The 23,367-nt window shown below is 34.4% G+C and overlaps 2 protein-coding genes across 2 annotated transcripts; both read right to left on the bottom strand.

Moving 5' to 3' along the window:
* Window positions 1-1,157: 1,157 nt before the first annotated feature.
* On the bottom strand, window positions 1,158-10,253 carry LOC120337099 (sterol carrier protein 2-like). Its single transcript, XM_039404820.2, has 14 exons — window positions 10,095-10,253; window positions 7,561-7,755; window positions 7,274-7,402; window positions 6,881-7,007; window positions 5,480-5,630; window positions 4,719-4,866; window positions 4,240-4,390; window positions 3,347-3,454; window positions 3,058-3,226; window positions 2,751-2,838; window positions 2,475-2,607; window positions 2,082-2,158; window positions 1,547-1,642; window positions 1,158-1,382 (listed from the first exon to the last, which is right to left on the bottom strand). Exons 1-13 carry the CDS (start codon window positions 10,143-10,145, stop codon window positions 1,553-1,555), a joined length of 1,617 nt encoding a protein of 538 aa, XP_039260754.2. The 5' UTR covers window positions 10,146-10,253; the 3' UTR covers window positions 1,158-1,382; window positions 1,547-1,552.
* A 9,823-nt stretch (window positions 10,254-20,076) lies between these two features.
* On the bottom strand, window positions 20,077-22,729 carry LOC120337937 (SPEG neighbor protein-like). The gene is made up of 6 exons (XM_039405845.2): window positions 22,576-22,729; window positions 22,322-22,462; window positions 21,856-21,948; window positions 21,315-21,493; window positions 20,784-20,881; window positions 20,077-20,534 (listed from the first exon to the last, which is right to left on the bottom strand). Exons 2-6 carry the CDS (start codon window positions 22,456-22,458, stop codon window positions 20,349-20,351), a joined length of 693 nt encoding a protein of 230 aa, XP_039261779.2. The 5' UTR covers window positions 22,459-22,462; window positions 22,576-22,729; the 3' UTR covers window positions 20,077-20,348.
* Between the last annotated feature and the right edge of the window lie 638 nt (window positions 22,730-23,367).

Here is a 23,367-nt window from a genome sequence, read left to right as displayed (position 1 = left end):
GAAAGAACAGAGCACTACCAAATAAAATCCAGGAACGTCATGTTTGTTTACGTTTGGCGTTGACTGACTAGGCTAGACTAAACGAAGACCGCGGAGAATGGAAGGACAGTGGTCGGAGGAGGTGGCAAAAGATGACAGCTGAGAGAGAACGTGATGCACATGCACATGCAATTCAAATATTTTTATATATTCGGCATCTATATAAACACAAAAAGCGATATTCGGACGCAGTTTTCAAGTTTTCGTAGGTAGTGTTTCTAGGCGCGGCCCGCGGCTTCACCCAGTTATTTGTATCTGGCCCTCCTGTAATAAAGGTTGCACGCCCATGCCCTACGGCATCGAGGGCAATCCTCTCGCACACAATTATCATTCACAGGATTCGAACACACGCAGGGTAATCAGAAGTACGGTGGCGAGCTTATGTTATGCACCGCCGAGCCCAAACTATGTGATTGGCCTCGCAGGTTAGCATACAGCAGGTCATGTTCTTCGTGAAGACTTCAAGCAGACCAATTAAAAAAATTTCATATTGGCAAACACGAATACGATCATGCAAGCAATTTCGCCCCATAGTGCCGTCAAGAATGATGGGATTTCCATATTTACCCAGGGGGACAGGAAAGCCGATAAAACGGCTCAGTTATATGGCGAACCACAGCCAATTGTCGGGTTACCAGTCCATGTCGGGCATTGAGTTGGATAGCCAGTTATTTGTTTCAGATACACGAGGTTGATGGTGAAGGGAGCCGTAATAGACCAGCGGTTACGTGAACCACCCTATGCCTCTAGGATTCCAGCAATCCTCTCGCACATAATTCTCCCCCACGGGATTCGAACTCATGCAGGCCCAGGGTAATTAAGAGGCGCCGTGGCGAGCGTATTCATGACGCCCAGCACGATGCGCCATGCCAATGTCGAACAACTTCAGATACTTTCTGACCTCTGATGGAAAGTCATTCGAAAAATAAGCTCTCGATTAAAAATTACATATTTGGATGCTGCTTGAGATGACCAAACTTCGGTTATAAAAACAAATTTTGGTTCCGATTAAAACTTGACCACTACTTAATCACTTAGCAATCACATAACATGACAGACGAATAGATTCTGATCAGACGAAGTCACAAAGCAATGTGACAAATAAGTTTTGTGACAAATAAATTTTTAAGTTTATTTGAAAAATCAACTTCGTTGATTGGCATGTACAACACATTTGGTGATTATTTTTTATTTTTAATTAAATTGCAAAATGCATAGAAGTAAAACATGATATTATAAATTCATAAATGCACAAAATAACAATTACACAAAAATGAGATAAATAATTATAACTTTATGCTTGTAAGTACTCTTGAAGTGATGACTTGGAAACTGGAAATGTTCTGAAAAAAAATATTTCACATTTTTTAAATAGCGAAGTTGTTTGCAAGTATTCTAATGTAGTAGTATGAATCCAAAATTCCAAAACCCCAAACAATATAATAAACATAACAAAAAATTCTATCAGTTCAAAGTAGGATAAGTAATATTAAAATGATATTCATACATTTTACTAAAGTTTTGGTTTGGCAGGCATGATATTCTGCACTCGCATTGCTAAGCCCATGTTGCCAGAAACTTTCAACTTTCCACTGAAGAATGCCTGAAGTTAAAACAAAGAATTATACACTTTCATAATGAAACATATTTAGTCTTTTGAAAAACTCAAAAGACAACACAACTATCATTTAAAGAAGAAACTAACTCAATTGATAAGTTAAGAACAGTGGTTGCTCATGCTTTTCAGACAGTCTATTCATCCATTATGCATTCATCGACAAAACAGGTGAGAAGATATAAAAGGAAGCCATCAGAGAATTTTTATTTATCCGGTGTATACTCCTTCACAAAAGTTATTCGAGATTAAATGACAACTTGTTTATTTATAGGAACAAGACTATGGCTTTGCATTCCCTACCAACTCGCGACTGTTTGAAAATTCATTCTCAATTATTCATTGTAATGAGATACATACCAAATTCCCTGAAAACCAGCAACTGGTTAATAATTCATTTTCAATTTTATTGTATTGATATACATACCGTATTCGGGTTTAACTTCCCAGACATTAAATCAAAAAGATCTGCATCACTTATGGTCATAGTGCATTCTGCTTTTTCTGATAAAAATCAAAATAATACCAATCAGAACAGTATTGAAAAAGTATTCATCTACAAAAGCACTGACTCGACTAATCAACACAGTTTTGGGCATACACGACTGACGACTCATCCAGTGAAAAATCTACAGGACCTTGAAGTGTTCTAAGTTTAAAATATGAACTTTATCTCAAAAAAAATCATTCAATAATTAACATAAAAAGCAAGTTACTACATTATGCATGGGTGATAGATAAGCCAATCTTTATATCTTATCAAAAACGTCATGAGATGATTTACAATTAGCTTTAGAGGCAGTATAGAACAATCACTTACTGCCTGAATTTAATTCCAAACTTCCTTTAGCTGCTTTTCCATCTACCGTCCAAATAACTTCTTTTCCACCAGGACCTTTTATAACTTTGAATGCAAGAATTCCATTCAGCTTCTTAGCATTTGCACCGCCGTCCTGGATTTTAAAAAGGTTTACAGTCATAGTTTAGCAAGCAATTCAACAAAACATAAAGATACTGACATTATGTACAATATATCTGAATTTTAAAAATCCCAAAATACTATTCCGGCCTCAATTTATACCTCTGAAAAAATTACCTTTTCAATTTGTTTTTGAATTTCCTCAAATGCCGGTGTGGACTTGAATCCAGCAGCAGCAGTTGTATCTACAGAACTTGTCCTGACTCTATGAAATATAAAACGATTGCATTAGAAATTTTTGCTACAGATGAGCAATGAAAAAATACTACACCCAATTACTATAACATATTTTTGACCAAAAGATTCTTAAATATAGAAAGATTCGTGAAGCTCTGTGGCTGTTGCAATATTGAATGCTAGAAGATAATTTAAGATGGAATAATGATATTTGATACTGTAGACATTACTGTTAATTACCCCATACCTTGCCAAATATCTTTTACGAGCTTCTGGAAATCCAAGTCTGTAGTAGGTCATTACAACAGCTCCACCAAGTCCAAGGTTATGTTGCAGAGCTAAAGTTGCACCAGGAACTTGACGTTTGTCAGCTTCACCTCGCATTTGCCAACACAACTCTGCACATTGAGCAAGACCTGGAATAATTAATTTTACTTAATAAGCCAAGAATGTCTATATATATTTTACAATTGTTCTCACAGACAGTTTGGATTTTAATCATATAGATAGACATCTCATATTTTGTTAAAACTTGCCAGTTGCACCCAATGGATGTCCTTTTGAAATTAGTCCACCACTTGGGTTTATGACATATCTTCCTCCATACGTGTTGTCTCCTCTATCAATGAAATCACCAGCACCACCTGGATAATAAAAGCCAGAATGAATACTAGCAAAATTTAATTCAAATATATAGGCAAATATTCAATAATCATTATTTGGGTAGTGCACAAATCGTCAAAAAATTCTAATACGCTCTAACACAGTGGCCAGCAAACTTTATGTACTACTAGGCAAAATATAGACACTTCCAGTAGCATGTGGGCCACATTAAATTTCTGCCTGTATACAATCGCCACATTAAACTTCAAATTACAGGAACCCGAAACTAACAATAGCACTTTCGACGAAAAATAACACATATACTTATTACTACAAAACAATCGCTATATAATAGCCATTGTCATGACACACATCTGTGAACAAATAATAAAAAATTCATGAGCAAATTTTGTTTTTATGTATTCAATTTAAAAGTGAGGTCGTTGAGGGACACAAAAACTTTGTCCGCCAACCAAGGTTTGCTGACCACTGGTCTAATAGGTAACAAACTTTTCCAAAATCTTACAGTATACAATTAAAAAAATTTGGTTAAATTAGAATCTTTATATTAGAGTGGTTCCAATATTTTATCGATACAGTGAAATGTGGTGCAAATATACAATCAATTACCTTTTTCTAGAGCACTTTGATCCGAGTGGAAAACGTAGTACAATGCTAGCATTAAACTATTGAAATGTGATAAAGAAATAGAAAAGGTACCAAAATGAACAATAGCTATATCATTGATTCCGTGTTTCAAATACTATCCTTACATGACCACTCACAAAAATACTTGCATATCGAACTCAATATATTGTTTCATTACCTTCAGGGCAAAGACCTAATGCTTCATAAGTAATCAGTTCATTCGCAGAGAAACAATCATGAAGTTCGATGACATCGACATCTGAAGGTTTTATTCCAGTTTGCTTGTATAAATTTTCAGCTCCACGTCTTGTCATGTCATAACCAACAGTCTAGGAAATTGAAATTTTAAAATTGAGGAATAGTTTTTACTTTACTAATTATTACGAGCTATCTCTCCAATCACTAGCCTGAAAATAATTCTCATTAATAATACATATTACACAAGAGGAATAAAGTCAGAACAAAAATATACTTTTTAGTACCAATTAAATTTTGGCAATTATCAGGAAAATATCTGAAAATGCCAAAAAATGTTATGTTCAAAATAGAATATATTCAGAGAATCATGTCAATCACAAAAAAATCTTTATTTCTAGTTATTTTTAGTAGACAATCTAAGTAAAAAGCATATATGCGACTTCAGTCTTAGTAATGAACCTTCATGCAACTTTTTTCTTCGAATGTACTTGGTAGATCAGTAGCCATAGTTTGTCCAACAATCTCAACAGCTTTATGTTCAAGTCCATGCTTACGAACAAAATCTTCACTGACGAGAATTGCACAACCACTTCCATCTGATGTGGGACTAATAAATAAAAGCTAGACTGTGAAAAAGTTTCTCTATTTTATTCCTCACGACACGACACCAATTCTGAGAAAAATTGACCATATCACTGAATATTCACATAGACTGGTTTGAGCATGCATGAATTTTCAATAGTTCATATTTTGGTCATTTTATTAATAAATAAGTGATGTTTCAGGTTTGTCGCTCAAAATGTTCAACTTTTACTGACAAAAAAATTTGGTACTACTTTGGTATACTATCTCAGTGGTTGTGTGATCTCAGTGTTTTTAGTTAGGGTTAGGAACTGAATTCTATGAGAACGTCTTTATGAGATTAAACACATACCAAAGCAGCACCACAAATGGTGACACTTTGGTATGCGATTGAGATCACGTTAAGCAAGTGAGATTGCATAACAGGGTGGCTCGAAGATTCTAAATTGCTAATATTAAAAGAATGTAATACACCAATTTAAATTAATTATCAAATATACCAAGTCTTCAATGTATTTTAATACTTGATACATTTTGGACGTCTTTGGATATTGCATATGGTTCATGTTCCTTTAAATTTCAATATTACTTTATATATTCTGAATAAAATTTACTCCTCACAATTGCGATTAACTTACCAGCACTGTAATATTCCCATGAAATCATAAACCTGCCTTGAATTCATCACCTGTTCTAGTGAATATTCAGTTTGGAATTGTGAATATGGATTGTTTGTTGAATGTTTGTGATTCTTCCAAGCTATTTTTGCAAAATGAATCGGTTTGGTCCCTTTAAAAAGAAGATTTATTGAATTAACACCATATTATTAAAAAATTAGATTAACTGGGGTTATATTCATCACAAAGGTACTGTAGTGTTACCCACATTAATTTCACCATACATTGAATTCTTTGACACAAGGCGGAGCAATAAACATTTTTATCAAATTATTGCTTGTACTTGTTATTATTGTCAAAAAACTTTTTCCTTAACAATAAAACCAAATGCTTTCAAATTATTAATAGTTGGAGAAATGGAAGTGTCTGCAAACAGGCTATTACTTATTTATTATTCCATATTTTCTGTGCATAACCTATGTCCCATTGCTCATTTTATTTACAGCATAGACGAGGGAAATTCTAAGTAGCCTACTTCGTAAAATACAGTTGCTTGAATATTTAACTACAAAAACAAGTTTGTCCAGTATTTGTCCAAGTATCCAGTGTACGTTACACAGCAAAATGTAAAAATGAATCATATTTTAAAATAAGCAACCTGAAGTTCTAGGTGTAAAATAATTTTTATAAAATCGACGCCTAAAGGTTGCAGAAAGGTCAATTTCGTGCAGCTCTTAGCCAGTTGAGCTCAAATACAAAATAACTGCATATACTGATATAAATTATCTGGTGATCTAAATATAACATGACATATTTATTATGATTCATATTAATTATGTGAGACATATATGACAAAATGCTGTCGGGCAAGGCCTTGACCTTTGTAAGCAGATTAAGAGAATTCAGTAAAAGTTGAGTCAATAGGGCAAAGTACAAGGCATACCAGTATTTGTCCCCTAATAAACTTTGTTTGGTAAATGCTCGATCATGCAATGGGGTGTGTACTTTTAGAGCAAATATGATGTCAATGAATAACTTTAGTATTTCAACATAAGGCAATGATACTGGTGAAAAAGCAATTGCTGCAAAAATTGTCCGGGTCAAATTGCTAAGCAATTAATAATAAGCTGTCAATGTTAACCATGTAACAAAACCTCAGTGTTTGAAGTTACCATTTTTGCAAACCAACTATTCTACCTCAAAGTATTGGAAGTATGACCTAAAATGCTTATACATCTCTCCTTACAGCCTATCAGGTATTTTAATAGTAGACATATGATAGATGCTCAGTATTTTGTGAAGGCCAACAAATAGTATTATGTGCACATGTCATAATAGAAACTAAATATTATATGGACATATCTTGTCTTATTTGTATTAATTCCATGATAGTGTACTCAAACTTTATCCATTCCCACTGACCATATTTTTCCATGTGTTCGATGCCTGCATTTCCGAATAACTGAGGTGTGATAGGAGCAGCAGCGATTCCTTTTACTTCCATCATAACTTGGACATGCTTGTCCATTGGATTGGTTCTGTCATCCCACTGAATCGAACAATTGGAATGGATTACAATTAAGATACACCAATAAGCTTCAAAGTCACTAGTTTGGACTTCCAAAAGTAAATTTGAGAGTTTCGATTTTTTTTTCACATAAACTGAAAAAGCATGTTTGAAGCACCACAATATTATACTTTATCACTACAGTTTTGGTCTCAGAGTTCTACTGACACAATTAATAATAATATTAATAACATATTGATGTTAATTCCAATTAGTCGTATAAGTGAAAAGATGAAAAATGCACTAACATTGGATGAAAGTGATCCACGTTGCATTTTCTCAAATCCAAGTGCCATGCAACACTCTGCAAGTCCGCCTTCCACCAATTGTTTTGCCATAAAAAGGGCAGATGATCCAGTTGAACATGCATTATTCACCTAAAAGCATTCATTCGTATTATCACATAATTTTAGTCTGCTGTTCAATTGAAACAACTTTGTGAAACAGTCAGTATTCTAAAAAAAATCCACTAATGCCTGGACAATAAAAATTTAAATTCAAACTATAAGCTATGTCAGAAATATTCAGCACTAACATTATAAACGGGTATTCCTGTCATTCCAAGTTGGTAAATGACTCGTTGTCCACAAGTGGTATCACCATAACAATAGCCAACAACAGCTTGTTCAACTTCTTTGAAGTTTATTCCAGCATCAGCCAATGCTTTTTGGCCAGACTCTTTTCCCATTTGAGGATAATCGAAATCATCCCTTCTTCCAGGTTTTTCAAACTGAAAAGATATTTGAATGTTAATTGAATATTCTTACAGTAATAGTTATGATCATAGAATTGTTGTACTCTAATATGATTTGTCCCCGAAAACAATTTTTTAGTCATATATATCTCTCAGTAAACATGTCAAACCTATAAAAACTGGTGTTTTTAGTTACTTGACAAACTTTCAAAAAACAATTAACTTGAAGAAATCCTAAATAATTTTATGTAGCATAGAACTTCCGTTTTGTAGTTTAGTCATGAATGCATCACAATGCTGCAACAACATACCAGATTACATTTAATACAGTAATACTAATTTCAGTGGTATTGAATGTATTTAGCGGGAGACCTTGTATCACATCCAAAACTTTTTGCTGATGATCTGAAACTAATTACTGAATTACAAACCCTAACAATAGTCATGATATCTTGCAAGATTTAAAAGCATTGGAATCCTGTCAGGAAGATTGGAAACTTTCATTTAATCTGTAAAAGTGTAAAATTGTGCATCTGGGAAAATCAAACCCTGGGAAAGACCATCCCTTTTTGGATAGAGTGCTAACCGGCGAGAACAGTGAATGTGACCTAGGAGTTACTATCAATATGAATTTGAAGTTTTCCACCCTCATAAATACAATTGTTGCACATGCAAAAGGACAAATATCATGGTTATTGAGCAGTATATTCAGTAGGAATAAGGATGCAATGTTGCGTGTGTACAAGTCTTTAGTGAGGCCAAACCTTGAATACTGTACACAATTATGGGCACCATCACCAAAGCATGCTTTGTGAACTGGGGCGATATAATGAATCTAGAAGCAGTTCAGAGGAAGTTTACAGCACACATAAGCTGCTGCAGAGAACAGAGTTCTGGAGTTATGAGAACCGCTTGAGGGTTTTGGGACTGACAACATTATTAGAAAGAAGAATGAGAGGTGACTTAATAGAAGCCTTCAAAATACTAAATGGTTTTTGTACATATGGGCAACAACTTTTCTAGATTTGGTGACCTAGTCATAAGGCAAAATCAGTGTCAAAGTTGTTAAACTTTTTTGGGAACAGGGTCGTAAAATACTGGAACAGATTACCATTAAATGTGAGGCTAAGTGCATCTGTGAATATTTTTAAACACAATTTGGTAAATACAGAGATTCCCAGGTCCGCAGGTGTCCAACCCAAGAACACTTGAACAATACTGGAAATTGTCAAATATGATATTGGAGAGAATTAGATAGTCTGGTTTTCTTCATTTGTGTATTAAATGAGTTAGCCATACCATTGGGTAATTGCATGAATTGTCTAATGTCTTTTCCAGTGCTTTTACTAGCTGACTAGTCATAATTTGTCTAGTCCAAATTGTAATAATTGCCAATTTTTGTGAAACATTGTTGTTCTACGGGTGTTATAGATGTTTATACTGCGGTATATTTATATTGTAGGGTGGCTTACCCACTTTACGGCCACGACCTATTTGCGACCATCAACTTCATCGATTAAATTAATGCCGAAAAAATTAACGAACCGCGACGATATTTCTCGCGCATTATCGTCCACTTATCCCTCGTAGCTCTGCGAAATTACACTAAAATGCGGCCACAAACAAAAAAGTTACGACCAAAAACCCGACCAGAGAAAAAAAACGGACCATTTTTCTATGTCGCCAACTACCCATTGTTCCTTTAAAAAAGTTTGAAAATCCATAGAAATATAAGAGATAAAGAAATGAAACTTGGCAGGTAGGTTTCTTTTAACCAACTTTGAGGTTTTGCGTTTCTACATTTAGAGGAGGGGGAATAGGGGGATGCACATTTCCAATACATCGATAATATCTTTGTCGACCAATTTGCGACCACCGTGTTTTTGTCTGTTTGATTGCTGTGATGCGGTGCTTTGTTTATATTTTGACGAGTTTTGTTCAAAATAACCGTGTTCTTAAAATATATGACGGTCAGAAATGCAATTAGAAGCCCATTTTTTTCACGCATGGCTGCGTATGCCCTAGTCTTGACGCAGCCGAAACGATGTTCAAGGCTTGAAATCCGTGGTCGCACACTAGTCGTTCGGTCGCAAATACGCCTTTAGAGTGTCGTACTTTGGTGGCTTGTATAGCTTTAGCCCCTGGTCGAAGAAGGTTAATTCGAGGATTAGCGTGTAGAATAAATGCCAATGCACCTACGGTGAAAAAATTAACGGGTTAGAAATATTGGTTTTTGTTTTATAGCGGTTCGAATGAAATCGTCCGCAGACTGGCTACACCACCCTAGATTTTGTAGTTGTACTAGGTGTGATACCCAAAGAGGTAGGCTTATTGCTGTATTTTATTTATATTATTAGCACAACATACAGACATACCTTGGTCATTCCAACTCCGATGACATAGACCTTTCTCTTTTGTGGAGCCATATTACAGTTTTAGTTTGATGCAGCAATTAGAAATTTCGAATATAGCCTAAATTCCTGAATGTGATATATTATCTAAATTCTAAATGCAATTGACATTGCCGTTACCGGTACCGGTATTCAGTTACTGTATTATTGAAACAATAGCCTACTGCAATAAGCTAATTATAAGCACGTTGTTCGGTCACTTTGTTATCCATTGCATTGCACAGTAGGCTATACTAACCAAACACATATAATTTGATATATTTATCCTCACTAGTGAAGTTTTAAGTAAAACAGCCATCTTTACATCTCCCATTACAAGAATAGCCTTTGCACAATTTCAGGCTAATCCGTTAACCGTTGTCGCATGCCAAGTTGTCCATGGCGAGTTAGCTGTCACGACGAGTTGGCTCTCTCTTTCTCTCGAACTCGCGATGTCGATCAATGAATATAAAGAAAATAGACCTGGCGAGTTGACTCTCTCTCTCGCGCGCGATGTCGATCAACGAATTATAAAGAAAATGGACCTTTCCCCAAGCATCGACTTCCTTTTTTACTTCGTGACATTGGCCAATCAACAAATTGCAAAAAGTGACGTAACAATGCTCCCTTTTCGCATTCGCTCAGACACTTTTCTCACTCAGACAGATTTTCAAGCGTGGTCGTAAACATCACCACGTTTTCGCATTTTTGAACTCTATTCGTTAGTTTTCAGTTGTGTTTTGGAAACTTAAATGTAAATCAGATAATTCAATGATCACCCTGTCTTCCTAAGAGTTTTAATTTAATTGCAGTAATAAAAATTAATGTAGAAATAGCTGTGATAGACCAAGCTAAAATTCTTTAACGGTACTTTTAGAAAACAGATTGTTGTATGCGATGAATCGTGGATGAATTATAATGATGGTTTGAAACACATACCCCATTTCACAGACGCCAACTCGCAAAAGCACTCTTAAAATAGCCCTGAAATTTTTGCAATGATGAAGTATAGGGAGAATTTTTCGGGGGTCAAAGGTCGGGGAAAGGTCCATAGACATTTTTTTAAATGGATCCACAATGTGGATTATTCAAGAAGTAAATGATAGATAAATTAAATTTAAATAAAGTCCTATTGTGTACCACAAGTGAACAAACATATATATCAGTAATATCAAGATAATTCCATCAGATATAATATTCCATATAATCCAGGGAGTTCCAATAATTCATTTGTCGATTTCATAATACAAATTACATAGTTTATTTTTAATTATTTAGCATGAAAAAACATGATTTTATAAGTTATTACATATCATGGAAAGTTCTTTTATATAACAAAATTCCTTTCTCACTTTTTCTATATTTCTTCTCATTACAAGTGAGTTCCTAATTTTCATAATAACATTATTTATGCTTGGGCTATGATTTTGAAATATTACAGCATTACGCTCCAACCAAATTTTATATCTTGCTGTACAAAATAACAATATAATAGCATTACGTTGTATAATGGATAAATTTGTATAACAGTGGTCATTTAAGTCCAATAAAATGCAAGTTTTATAATTATTTTTTATCACACAGTTACTCATTTTCAATGCCACAGAAAAGATAGAATCATAGACATTCTGAACATCATCCCCAGAAATATGTTTTATTCTTGGCTTAACTTTGATTGATAAAATGTCTCACATTAATTTATAATTGAAAGTCCTTACATTATTGGCCAAAATTTTAGAATGTATATTTGAACAAGCCCCTATTAAATTACCATCTCTCAAAAAACAATTCTATCTCCACCCTTCGAATTATTTACAATTTTAATATATAAATGTCTATGCTTTCCTTGAATTAAATCAGTTTCAGTGATGTTGTACTGCCTCAGAAAATTGATTATAGTTCCATAGTATTTCTGAGGGAAAAAAACATGGGATACACTATTATTAGTAGGCAATTTGAAAAATAAACTAAGCTGTTGACCTATGTTGTATTCAACAAAATTGAAAACAGATTGTCTGCATTGATCAATAGCAATATTAGTTCTTTTACAATAATACTCAAATGCTGTCATGACATACATGTTCATAGTAAAAATAAGAATGTTAATCATATCATATCCAGCCAATGATTTGCATTTGCACAAAGTTTCTATTTTAAAACACTTCCATTGAATATGAAAAACTCCACAACTTTATTGATTTGTTTACCGATATTCAGGGGAAAAGGAAACATTTCCGCACAATATAAAGACAAGGGTAATATTTTCAGTTTAATTAGAAGACATTTTCCGTCCAAAGATAGAGGAATATCCATCAATTCGTCTATTACAGTCCTGGCATTATTTAAACAAAAATGCCAATTTTCATCCGATGTGTCAGAATTGGAAAATATTATTCCAGTATATTTAAAGTCTGAACGACAGGCAACTTAGAAAATAAACTGAGATTATTTCATGTTTCTACTTTCAAAAGTTTCGTCTTTTCCATATTTAACCTCATTCCCGTTGCTAGTTGAAATTTGTTTATCAAATCCAGTGCTGAATATATTGATGTCTTGTTTCGAATTGCCAAGGTAATATCATCCGCATAGCTGATATGCTTTATTTCTTTATTTTGTGGTATCAATATTCCATTAATAGAGTTACAGGTGTTTATTCTAATTAAGAGTGGTTCAATAGCTAATGTGAACATATAAAGACTCAACGGATCTCCTTGTCGAATTCCTCTTTCAAGTTTCACCGCTTCACTAAGATAACCATTTAGTAACACTCGAGTTTCTGAATTTATATATAATGTCCGAATTACACTCATGAATTTATTTTTGAATCCGATTTTACGAAAAACGTTAAAGAGGTAATCCAAATCTACACTATCGAAGGCTTTGGTAAAATCCAATGATATTATAGAAGATTATCCGGTTTTGTTTTGTTTCTGTATACATATGTCTTCTAACAATATGAGTGCATCAGAAATACGTCTCCCTGGTATAGCTGTTTGGTGGGTATCTACCATATTAGGTAAAATACATTTCAATCTATTTGTTAATATTTTAGTCAAAATTTTATAATCTGTGTTTAGTAAAGCTATTGGTCTGTAATTTTCAACCTGATCCAGTTCTCCTTTTTTATGGATTAAAGTTGCATATCCAATTTTGAAGTCTTTTGCGATGAGTCCTTCTTCATAAATTTCCTCCAATACTTCAAAAAAATCATTTTTTATGACAGTCCAGCATTTCTTATAAAACTCTATACTTATATCATCAGGTCCTGGAGTTTTACCTTCGTTGAAAGATGTAATGGTTTCCTGAACCTCGTTTATGACAATTTGTCTCTGCACTGTTTCTGCGTCCTCTTCTTGTAGTTTTCTCGAAGCTGGAATAGCTTCAATAAAGTATTTTTGAATCTCCGTATCATTGTTTTGTTTTTTGTACAGATTTTGATAATATTGTTTTACCAGGTACATTTTTTTTCGTCACATTTTCTTGTATAAAACCTCCTTTGTCCTTCAATTTGTGGATATAACATTCTTTTTTTTTTTTTTTCAGATTCATATAGAATGACTTATTACATTTTTCATATGTATCATAGTAGTGGGCCAAGTTTAAAATTCTAATTTTACCATTTCTTTGTCTTTGTTTTTTAATTATCTCTTTCTTTAGTTTGTTAAACCGAGTTAAAACTTTTTCTCCTCTGTCTAATTTCACTTTTAAATCATCTAGTTGTTTAATTTCTTTATCATATTCATCTCTTGCTTGTCTGGCAAGTTTGACAGAGTGTTTGATAATCAAATCTTTTATTTTATTTTTTATTTCGCACCACCAATGTTGTTTTGTTTCGAATAAAATCTTCAACGAACACCAATTTTTCACTTATTTTGAAGGTATTCAATGAATGGTTTGCTGTTATACACAGAGACATTATTTTTCCAGAAGCCATTTCCCCTTTCTTCTGGACTATTAGTTACTTGAGCATCAATCGAATACAAGTCATGATCAGAATGACATGTGGAATAGCAATGAAAATTGGTTATGTTACATATATTGTGAGAACAGTGAATCCGATCCAGTCTAGCCTGTACAGTGCTATTTCTCCGTGTATAGAAAACAGTATTATTGGGAAAATATTCCACAGAGTCAGTCAAGTTGAAAGTATCAATAATTTCATTTAGTGCATCAGAAATATATTCTTTTTTGGCTTTTTCATTGTTTTCTGATCTATCTTGATCTACATTATGAACACAGTTAATATCTCCTCCTAAAATTACAGGATGCTTAGAATGCAAGAACCTGTATACATTATTGTAGAAATTTTCCTGGGTTCTAATATTTGTTCGGCATGGAGCATATATATTGACAAGATGTATTTTTCCCCATAAATACTTATATCGGCTGTAATGATTCTTCCATTACTATCAAATGAAATATTATTAAATGAAAATCCTGCTACTTTCGATTTAGTGAATATGGCAACCCTTTTAGAGTTTGAACTACCGTTATTCCACAGACTGGTACCCCACTTCCATTCTCGGGACCATTGTATTTCTACTTCTGGTGTAGCCTACAGTGCGTCTCCTGAAGAAAAATTATATCATCTTTTTTTAATGACAACTCAAAGAAAACATCTCTGCGTTTCAAATTGTCACGAAGTCCATTTAGTGTTAGGATTGTTAAATATATTACCATGATGTGAGCTATTTTATTTTTAATTGAATGTAAATTTGGGAAGATAAAAGACAAATTTTAATCACTCATGCTTTGTAAGTATTCATTTGCTTCTTTTAAAGACATGGTTTTTTGTTTTCTTGCTTTTTTTTTCCTTGGTGGTGATTTTTCGTTTGTGAATTTATCGCTTGATTTTTGTTGTGCCGAGATAATCTCTTTTACTTGGTTTCCTGGGTCTAGTACATATAAAATCGTTTTTTCCGATAGGGAAGATTGAGTTGTCAGATTCTTAGGGTATATCGTTTCATCGTCATTTAGTTCTGTATTTCCATTGTTTTCGCCACTTATATCAGAAATGTTACCAAACATTTCTGGAAGTAAACTTGATCTTGTATGAGTTTCCTCTTCATTTGATTCATTGGCTGGTGTACTTTGGGTTGGTTTATTTGTATCATTAGCATTTTCGTTTTTTTCTGTTTGTTGAATAATCGTGGTATAGTCATTTTCAGTAGCAATTATTTCGTCATTTTCGGTCAATCCTGAGTATGTGGGTTTTTGGCCCGTATCTCTATATTTGCTAAATTTTGATATGAAGTATTCACAGTCATTTTTCAAATGACCAGCTTCACCGCATATTCGACATGTTGGAACTTGTCCCCATTACTTAACAAAAAGTGAGCGTCTATTTATTGTAACATAACTCTTAATAAGTATCTGCATCAATTCATCCTTTTTTATAAAAAATCTTCTAATACCATTTTTGATGTTGAATCTATCTCTCAATACAAGTATTTCGCTCACAGCTCCATGATTATCTTCAAAGTGTTTCTTATGTCTGTATCTTTCATTGGAATGGGTACATGGTGAAGAAATACTGCAACACTCTCAGGAACATACAGTCTATGAAAAGGTAAGGTCTCAGCACCTACTCTTTTCATTTCCCATAATCTTTTATTTCACACTTAATAATAGATTACCTGCTAATTAGGGAAACAATACCTTGAACAATACCTGCCAATGTAATAGGCAATAGATGATATCCACATTGCGCGACGTTCCGGATCTTTTGAAAACAGTGGAATATAACTGAAGATCCATTTCGTTGTCTATACTATACGTACAGCCAACGGAACAATACGAAATACCCATTTTCAACAGCCAAACAAAACGGAAACGTATAATCCGACTTGCAACTGACAGGAGCCAAATGGACGTTTTTGTGTTATTGCCGTCCAGTAACAAAGTCACGTGACCCGTGCAAGTCCTCTATAACCCGAGACCGCCTAAATCTTAAACAGCGAATAGACATCTTTGATGTACAAAATATGAGGTACGATTGGGTAAAGTCACTTTGGTTTTGTCATCTGTCATATCTATTCTTGTTTCATATCTGGCAGAAGTACGTTTGCTACTGTCGTTGATGGCATATGGTCCTGTCGTTTGTCTGTTGTCGTATTTGACAACAACTTTTAAAACAGGTAATAAACGCCGAATAAGCATGATAGTCAATCGCATTCCCCAGAAGAAACAAAGTTAGGTATACCCCGGCGACGATAGACAATGTAATGAATGCAACAGCTTGCTCCTATGTGCTACGAAGTCTGTACTTGGCGTAGCCTACTGGATCGCGATCTGAGAGATCCATTCGTTATTTTGCTCATCAGTGTACTTAACCAACGGTTTAGTTGCGAACAGACTATCGTAATGTTATAGCAATTAACCCCCAAATGTGGGCTACCCCATTTCATACGGTATGTGCTAGCTAAAGAATTTTCAAATTAACAATCCAAATAATGTAAATTTACTGTTAATTCATTAAAGACGTCTGCCACCGCGTTCCGTTCAGCTAAATTTGCAAAGGCGATGTCATCAATTGGGTCGAAAAACATAGAATTAAGAGCTGTTAATTGCGATTTGGTGTGGTCGATTGTGAGATATCTAGAATTCTTCACGGCAAAGAGTGTTCCTGCGTTAGAACAATACATCTTATCACAAAGGAATAGGCTCTGTTCGAAGTCTCCCTATGTCGTCTACAAATAATGCTGATTTCAAAATCGAATGTGCACTGAATGTGTAGATAACAGCACACGCGTACTCAAAAAATTCCACCGCTGCCAATAAGAAGCTTGGTGGGCACATTATTATTAAAATCGTCACAGAATTTGTATTTTTGATGTTCCATTTAAGTTGTTGATTTGATTATTCATTTGTACCCGGAGTTAATTTTTCATTCATTATTTAGGATTTATTCACATCATACAATTCAGATAACAAGCGTGCTTAATTTTTAGTTGTTAAAGTTGAAAATTCTTCAAGAAACCTTGTCAAGTATTCATGTATTATCCAAACATGATGCAGTATTTAAAGCGGATTCATGTTTCAGTCGTGAGGCAGCAAACGGAAGTGTGATGCAGATTACCAGGCTTGTCCATGGGACATATTTTTCTGTCTCATTCTCATCCTATCCCATAGCAATTATGCCTGTCCCATACCATCCCATCCCGTGGGATTCCCATTAAAATAAAATTTAATAAAAATTGTTAAATATAGGTTTAGCGTCTACTAAATAGGACTACATGTACGAATAGACATGCAGAACAACATAATTTACGGACGTTGCTGCATTTGACCGCGATCGACTAAAATCTTCAAAATAGCTGGCGATTGACTGTTCGGTAATAAGGTCACTCACAAAAACGAATGGATACTGAATACTTTGATAACTAACTGCACACACACATACGAAAAATTTCACCACTGCCAATAAACTCGGCTTCGTGGGCGCATTTTTAATGAAATCGACACAAAATTTGTATTTTTTTGTTCCATTTAAGTTCTTAATTTGATTATTCAATTGTACCCAGAGTAAATGTTTTATCATTTATTTAAGATTTATTCAAATCATACAATTCAGATATATGACCTGCCTAATTTTTAGCCGTATGTGTTGACAATTCACCAATAAACCAAGTATTCATGTATTATCTGAATAGCGAAAAATAAATATTCTCAAACCATGAATGTTACATGACTGCTCAAACTTCAGTATCTAATTTAGAATTTCCTCCAAACGCGATTCTTCGCTTGCTCAGAATTAGAACAAGTTGGGCATTTTGATGCCACGGCTAGTCGGCTACCATTGCAAATGAAATTTATCGCACTACTCTTGGAGTGCGATAATAACTCATTGTAGGATCGTTTGTCAGTCTAGACACGCAATATTCGGCACCTCATTTTCAAACCTTGGCATCGGAGACACTTGCGTTTGATACGTAATAATATGCTTTATCGGGGTTGCCCAGACTTAAATACTGTATGTGTATATTGTTTTTTGCGCATGTAAAGTACTGTATTCTTCCTGCTGTAAACACACAACTGCTTCATCGCAATTTTTGGCGGTATTACAATAAAATTCACTCAACATGAGACGCGATGGACTGCTCGAGACGTGGCGATCGACCGGTCGAAGCGATCGACGTGTTGGCCACCCTTGGTATATGACATGTGAACGTGGGTGGGGAGCATGAGTTGAAACATGTTCACAAATGATAGGTATAAGAACGGACTTTAAGCGTATAAATAAAGGGCGATGACTTATGTAGTGTAGAAGTTTAAGATGTAATCTAGTTGACCAAATCAATTTATATACATTAAGAGATTGCAGGGGAAGTTGGAACAAAGCCCGTTGTAATATCTATTAAATGAGCTGAATTGGTATTCTGTGTATACTCAAAGAGGTACTTATTTCCTTAATTAATGGAAGTTGCGGTGATAGAGTCAAGATAAAATTAAAACTTCTGGTATGTTGCTCTTATCACGCGGGTTCGATAGGGTGATTGATTTCTTGTGCTCAGCGGAGGTGAGAATAACTGGTCAAGTAATCGTACAGTAAGAATTAAGCTCAATCATAGCCACAGGCCTACGGCTACTCGCCATGTTAACCCCTCATGTATGGAAATACCAAATGAGCATGTATGCTGAGATGATTTAGTTGAGTATAAGTTTAGTTTCTCTCAGGATTAGGGATTTTCGTACTGGGCATAGTGCTATACTGCAGTTATTACATAAACATTTCATTCCCACACCTGACCCCTAGTAAGCGCGGTTTGCCAATTGATAAAGCCACTCGTTGATTTTCCTCATCCCGGCATATATCTGACGCAATACAGTGCCGACATCTTATCCGAATGACATGTATAGCCACGACCGAACCAGAATAGTTTTACAAAAATTTTACTTCTATTTACCGTCAAAATAGCTCGCGATCGACTAATCGGCAATAAGGCCATACACAAAAACGAATGAGTACTGAATATGCAGAAAACTATGCACACATGCATATAAAAAAAAGTTCCACCTTTACCAATAAGTTCGGTGGTTCTTTAAGATTTATTCGAATCATACAATTCAGATCTAATGAAACTGGTTCATTGCGTTTTTAGGCTATGTTATTGAATTCATTCATCATCAGACGCGATCGACTATTCGAGACGTGGCGATCGACTGGTCAATCGCGATCGACGTGTTGGCCACCCCTGGAATATACCAACACCTGGCTACCGAGCATCACGTTTGACTGTTTAGAATATTCTGAAAGAAGTTACCATACTTTAGGAACACGTTGTTAGTTGCGTACAGTCGTTCAATTTGTATAAAAGTAAATAACAAAATTTATAGAGGTTTAAGATGATACATCAGAAAGATCCGGCTAATACAGGTGTCTGAATCGTCTGACTAATCCTATAAACACCGAGGCACTAATTTCAGCGCAATCGAATACCAACAGTATTCAAGCTACGGTGAAATGCCGGTTGGACGTCTATTGTTTTTAACAGTATTACTGCTAAAGGCGTCAGTCATGAAGTATTTTAATTAGAATTTGACCATGACTTCAATACTGTTAAAATACGTCAAGCGTTAAATGGAATTTTCACCGTATCTTCAATACTGTCAAAAATCGTCAGAAGCCTTTCGCCGTAACATCAATACTGTTAAAAAAGCGTCAGTCGCCATTAAACAAGCAAAATTTGTTTTAAGTGGAACAATATTGAGCTCTGAGTCGCCAGACTAACTCTAATTATTTTATTAAACACTGAAGCGGCATTGAAAGTTCGACTATGCAAATTTCTGGGGTGTCCCTCCTCTTATTTTGCCCCATGGTTATCCAGCCTTGAGTGAAGTTACCAGGATCTGTCATCTAATTCTAGAGTATTCTAGACGAAAATGTCAATATTTGGTAATTCCATGGATATGCTGTTAAGACAAATGTCAGATATCGTAATTAACATTTGAAATCGAGTAAAAATAATAATTCAACGCTATGTATATATTGGAGGTAAATCACCTTGGTCACAGTCTATAAATTTTAGTATCTGCAAGGGCATTTACTACAAGATCTTTTCATGTAGTATTCAATAGATTTCTTTTTTATTATCCACATACAGGCTTATATATAAATAGAACGATTTATTATATATCAATGTTCTATTCTCCATGAAAATATCAAATTTTATTATTAAACAATATGACAACTTCAGCAATGTCAAGGGCTTCGTGAAAACGTGATATTCATATTTTCCTTCAGCATTTGACTTCAATTCTTGCGAACGTATGATCTGTTCCTAGTTCGTTTTCGACGTAACATTCGTACTTTCCTGCATCCTTTTTGGTGATTTTTTTAATCGTGAGAACTGTTTTATCATCATCTATCTCGTAAGAAATTCGATGATCCTCCTCGATGTCAACATCTCCCTTTGCCCAGCCGACCTTAAAATTGAATACAAAACAACATCGATAGCTTACGGCTCACAAAAAGAGTTATGACGTCCCAATATGTTTCCTACGGTTTCTAAAATATATCACGACGTCAAAATTTTTGAATTGTGTGAAATACGAAATTTGAGTTACAGGCAAGATGCATACGTACACTAACGTACGTACGCATACGTACACTAAGAATAGTAAGATGACGCTACGGCTTGCGTAATAGTGAATCCACCGCTGATTGTTACTTACTTCGGGCAGAGGATTGCCACTTATTGTTGCAACGAGTTGAACAGTGTCACCAGCTTTTACAGATATATTCGAAGGACCATGTTCAATTTTGGCAGGTGCTGTTGAAAAAATAATAAATGGTTCACAAGCATATAAAAATCATACTTACTGAGACCCCTAAATGGAAATTTAGTTTTGGTTCGTTATTTTATCTTATTGAATTACTTATACTTTGCGCTTAAGTCATTATAAATCTTAATTGTCAATTATCGGCGCGGACATTTGTGAACATTGGTCAAAATATGTTCTAATGAAATTCATAGTTGCATACTATATGAGTATACTAGCAAATTAGTGTGTGTGGTAATACAAAACACCACGAATGTTCTGATCCGTTTAACCATCACAATAAATGGTGTACAGCAGATGTACATACATATATCTATACATTTTGCATTATACTCAAATGAAATGAAATATTATTCAGAAAATTACCATTTTTCGTATTTAATCAGTTGTGTTTTCCCTAAACATTACACTAAAATGCCTCACATGACACTTCCACTTTGGCATGATCATACACTTCGCCAAATTGGTTGAATGCTTTGCAGGAATAGCGACCATTGTCCTCGACCCGACCTTTCAATAGTACTAAAGCACAAATGTCCGGATCTTCAAAGATAATTTGATAGTTAGATCCTTCTTTTATTTCTTGGTTATCTTTGAACCATCTGACAAAACAAACATACCAATGTCGATTCTATTGTTTTATGGAATTAACATAATACTACACATTGAATACTAAATATATAAAATAATAAATCAAACAAAATTAATTTAGAATACACGGAAAATATATAAATATTCGTGACAAAAATAGTATCAATTTTCCTAACCTTAAACAAAGAGCGAAGATTTCCACTTTACAGTTTAAAATAAAATTGTCACCTGATTAATAGCTTAAATTAAACTAAATCTAAACTTTTTTTTATCTTGTAATATTGCGTATTAGGATCAGATGGTAACCATGACCATCATATAAATATTACAGTAACTTGAATTTGTTTGTATAGGTAATGCTCTTAATACTCACGTAACAGTTGGATCTGGGAATCCACCGAGTCTACAGTCCAATCTTGAAGCACTTCCTTCCACAATAGTGACATCTTGAAGCCCATCCAAGAATCTGTAGTAAATACATTTAAGTAATATTCAAATTTTACATATGAGCATAAACATTTACAAATATTTGAAATCGATTTGATTTTTTTAAAAAACCCATAGAACTGAAACAATAAAAATAGATGAAAAGATCCGCTTTACTCGGTCGGTATAAATCCGCAAAATGGCAATAATAACAGTAAATTTTGTCGACTTTATCGCTCCTATTAAATTACGTCTAACGTCCTATATATGAAATAAATTATTACAACGGCCGATGTAACAGTATGATTATTATATCGAATGTAATTTTAGTTAAAAACATCGTGAAAAAAGAGCATATTTTCAGATTTATTGCCTATATACAGTAATAGTTTGTTCTTGTTGGTGCGTGATACCTGGGAGGTCCATCTTCGAGCATCTTCTTACGGACACGATGCCCACGGAAAGATTTCTGAATCATTGCCGCCGCTTTTTGGACATCTTTATCCTTAAGATCAATGTCCACACCTGCAGGGGGCTTACTGGCCGGCATTTTTCTTAAAACAAAATGTTATTTTTAAAAAATTTCAATTTCTTCATTCTCGTTTTCTAAATTTAATATATATGTGATCAATTTCCCTACGATATTCAACACTAATATATATATTACCTGTTTTATACTAGACCAAAACACTTTTCTTGACACTAACCCTGCAGCACGACTACTCGAAGATAAAGTATAAATAACGTCCGGCTGCATATTTATTACGTCTTGCATTGCTTTTTACATAAAATATAATTAAAGAAATTCTGCTCTAACGTAAGACAAGACGATCTCATGCAACAACTGTTACTAGTAGTGCATTGAAATCCCGTTTTGCGAGGCGATTCAGGGCGTGCATTTCTCATGGGACGGGCTATTTTTGTTTCCGAATTCTCCAGAGTTTTCAGAAACTGCATATCTTTCCGTACAAGGACTGACTGCATTGTCCAATCCACGCTGTAGTTGATACAAACGTAAGAAACAACGAAATGAATGGATTGGAATTCAATGGATAAAACTAGTGATTATCATTCACGTCATTGGTTATGAACATCACCAAGCGTTTATATTCACTTGATCTACATTATATTTCAAAACCTAATTGATCTTTTGGAATTTAATGAAAATCCAAATAATTCTTGATATGTTTTGTTTGAAAATTAACTTATAACTTATATCAGGAATTTCATGAACCATGGTTGTACTGTGGCCTGTGTTATACGCGAACACTTAGCATCTGATACTTACACAATATCAAATAACTTTTTTAATTAATTCATAGTGCTAAAAATTGTCATGCCAATGTGAGGTGTAAACACACATAAATCCTTTAGTTGGATATTTCATGTAAATATGCATAACCTCATTCGTATATATGTATATCCGCATGACATCACTGTCTAAACGAGCGTACAAGAA

The sequence above is a fragment of the Styela clava genome, chromosome 10, assembly GCF_964204865.1.
Source record: "Styela clava chromosome 10, kaStyClav1.hap1.2, whole genome shotgun sequence".
Classification (NCBI taxonomy): Eukaryota; Metazoa; Chordata; class Ascidiacea; order Stolidobranchia; family Styelidae; genus Styela; species Styela clava.
Note: the sequence above shows the minus strand (reverse complement) of the source record. Positions and strands in the feature narration are given on the sequence as shown.

Coding starts and splice junctions, on each gene's coding strand:
- LOC120337099 (XM_039404820.2), bottom strand. CDS start 10,145: ATGGCTCCACAAAAGAGAAAGGTCTATGTCATCGGAGTTGGAATGACC. Junction 7,403..7,560: donor CAGGAATACCCGTTTATAAT/GTTAGTGCTGAA, acceptor GAATGCTTTTAG/GTGAATAATGCATGTTCAAC. Junction 1,643..2,081: donor GGAAGTTAAACCCGAATACG/GTATGTATATCA, acceptor TTTTAACTTCAG/GCATTCTTCAGTGGAAAGTT.
- LOC120337937 (XM_039405845.2), bottom strand. CDS start 22,458: ATGCCGGCCAGTAAGCCCCCTGCAGGTGTGGACATTGATCTTAAGGAT. Junction 20,882..21,314: donor TGCCAAAGTGGAAGTGTCAT/GTGAGGCATTTT, acceptor TTTTTTCAACAG/CACCTGCCAAAATTGAACAT. Junction 20,535..20,783: donor GTGGCAATCCTCTGCCCGAA/GTAAGTAACAAT, acceptor TTCAATTTTAAG/GTCGGCTGGGCAAAGGGAGA.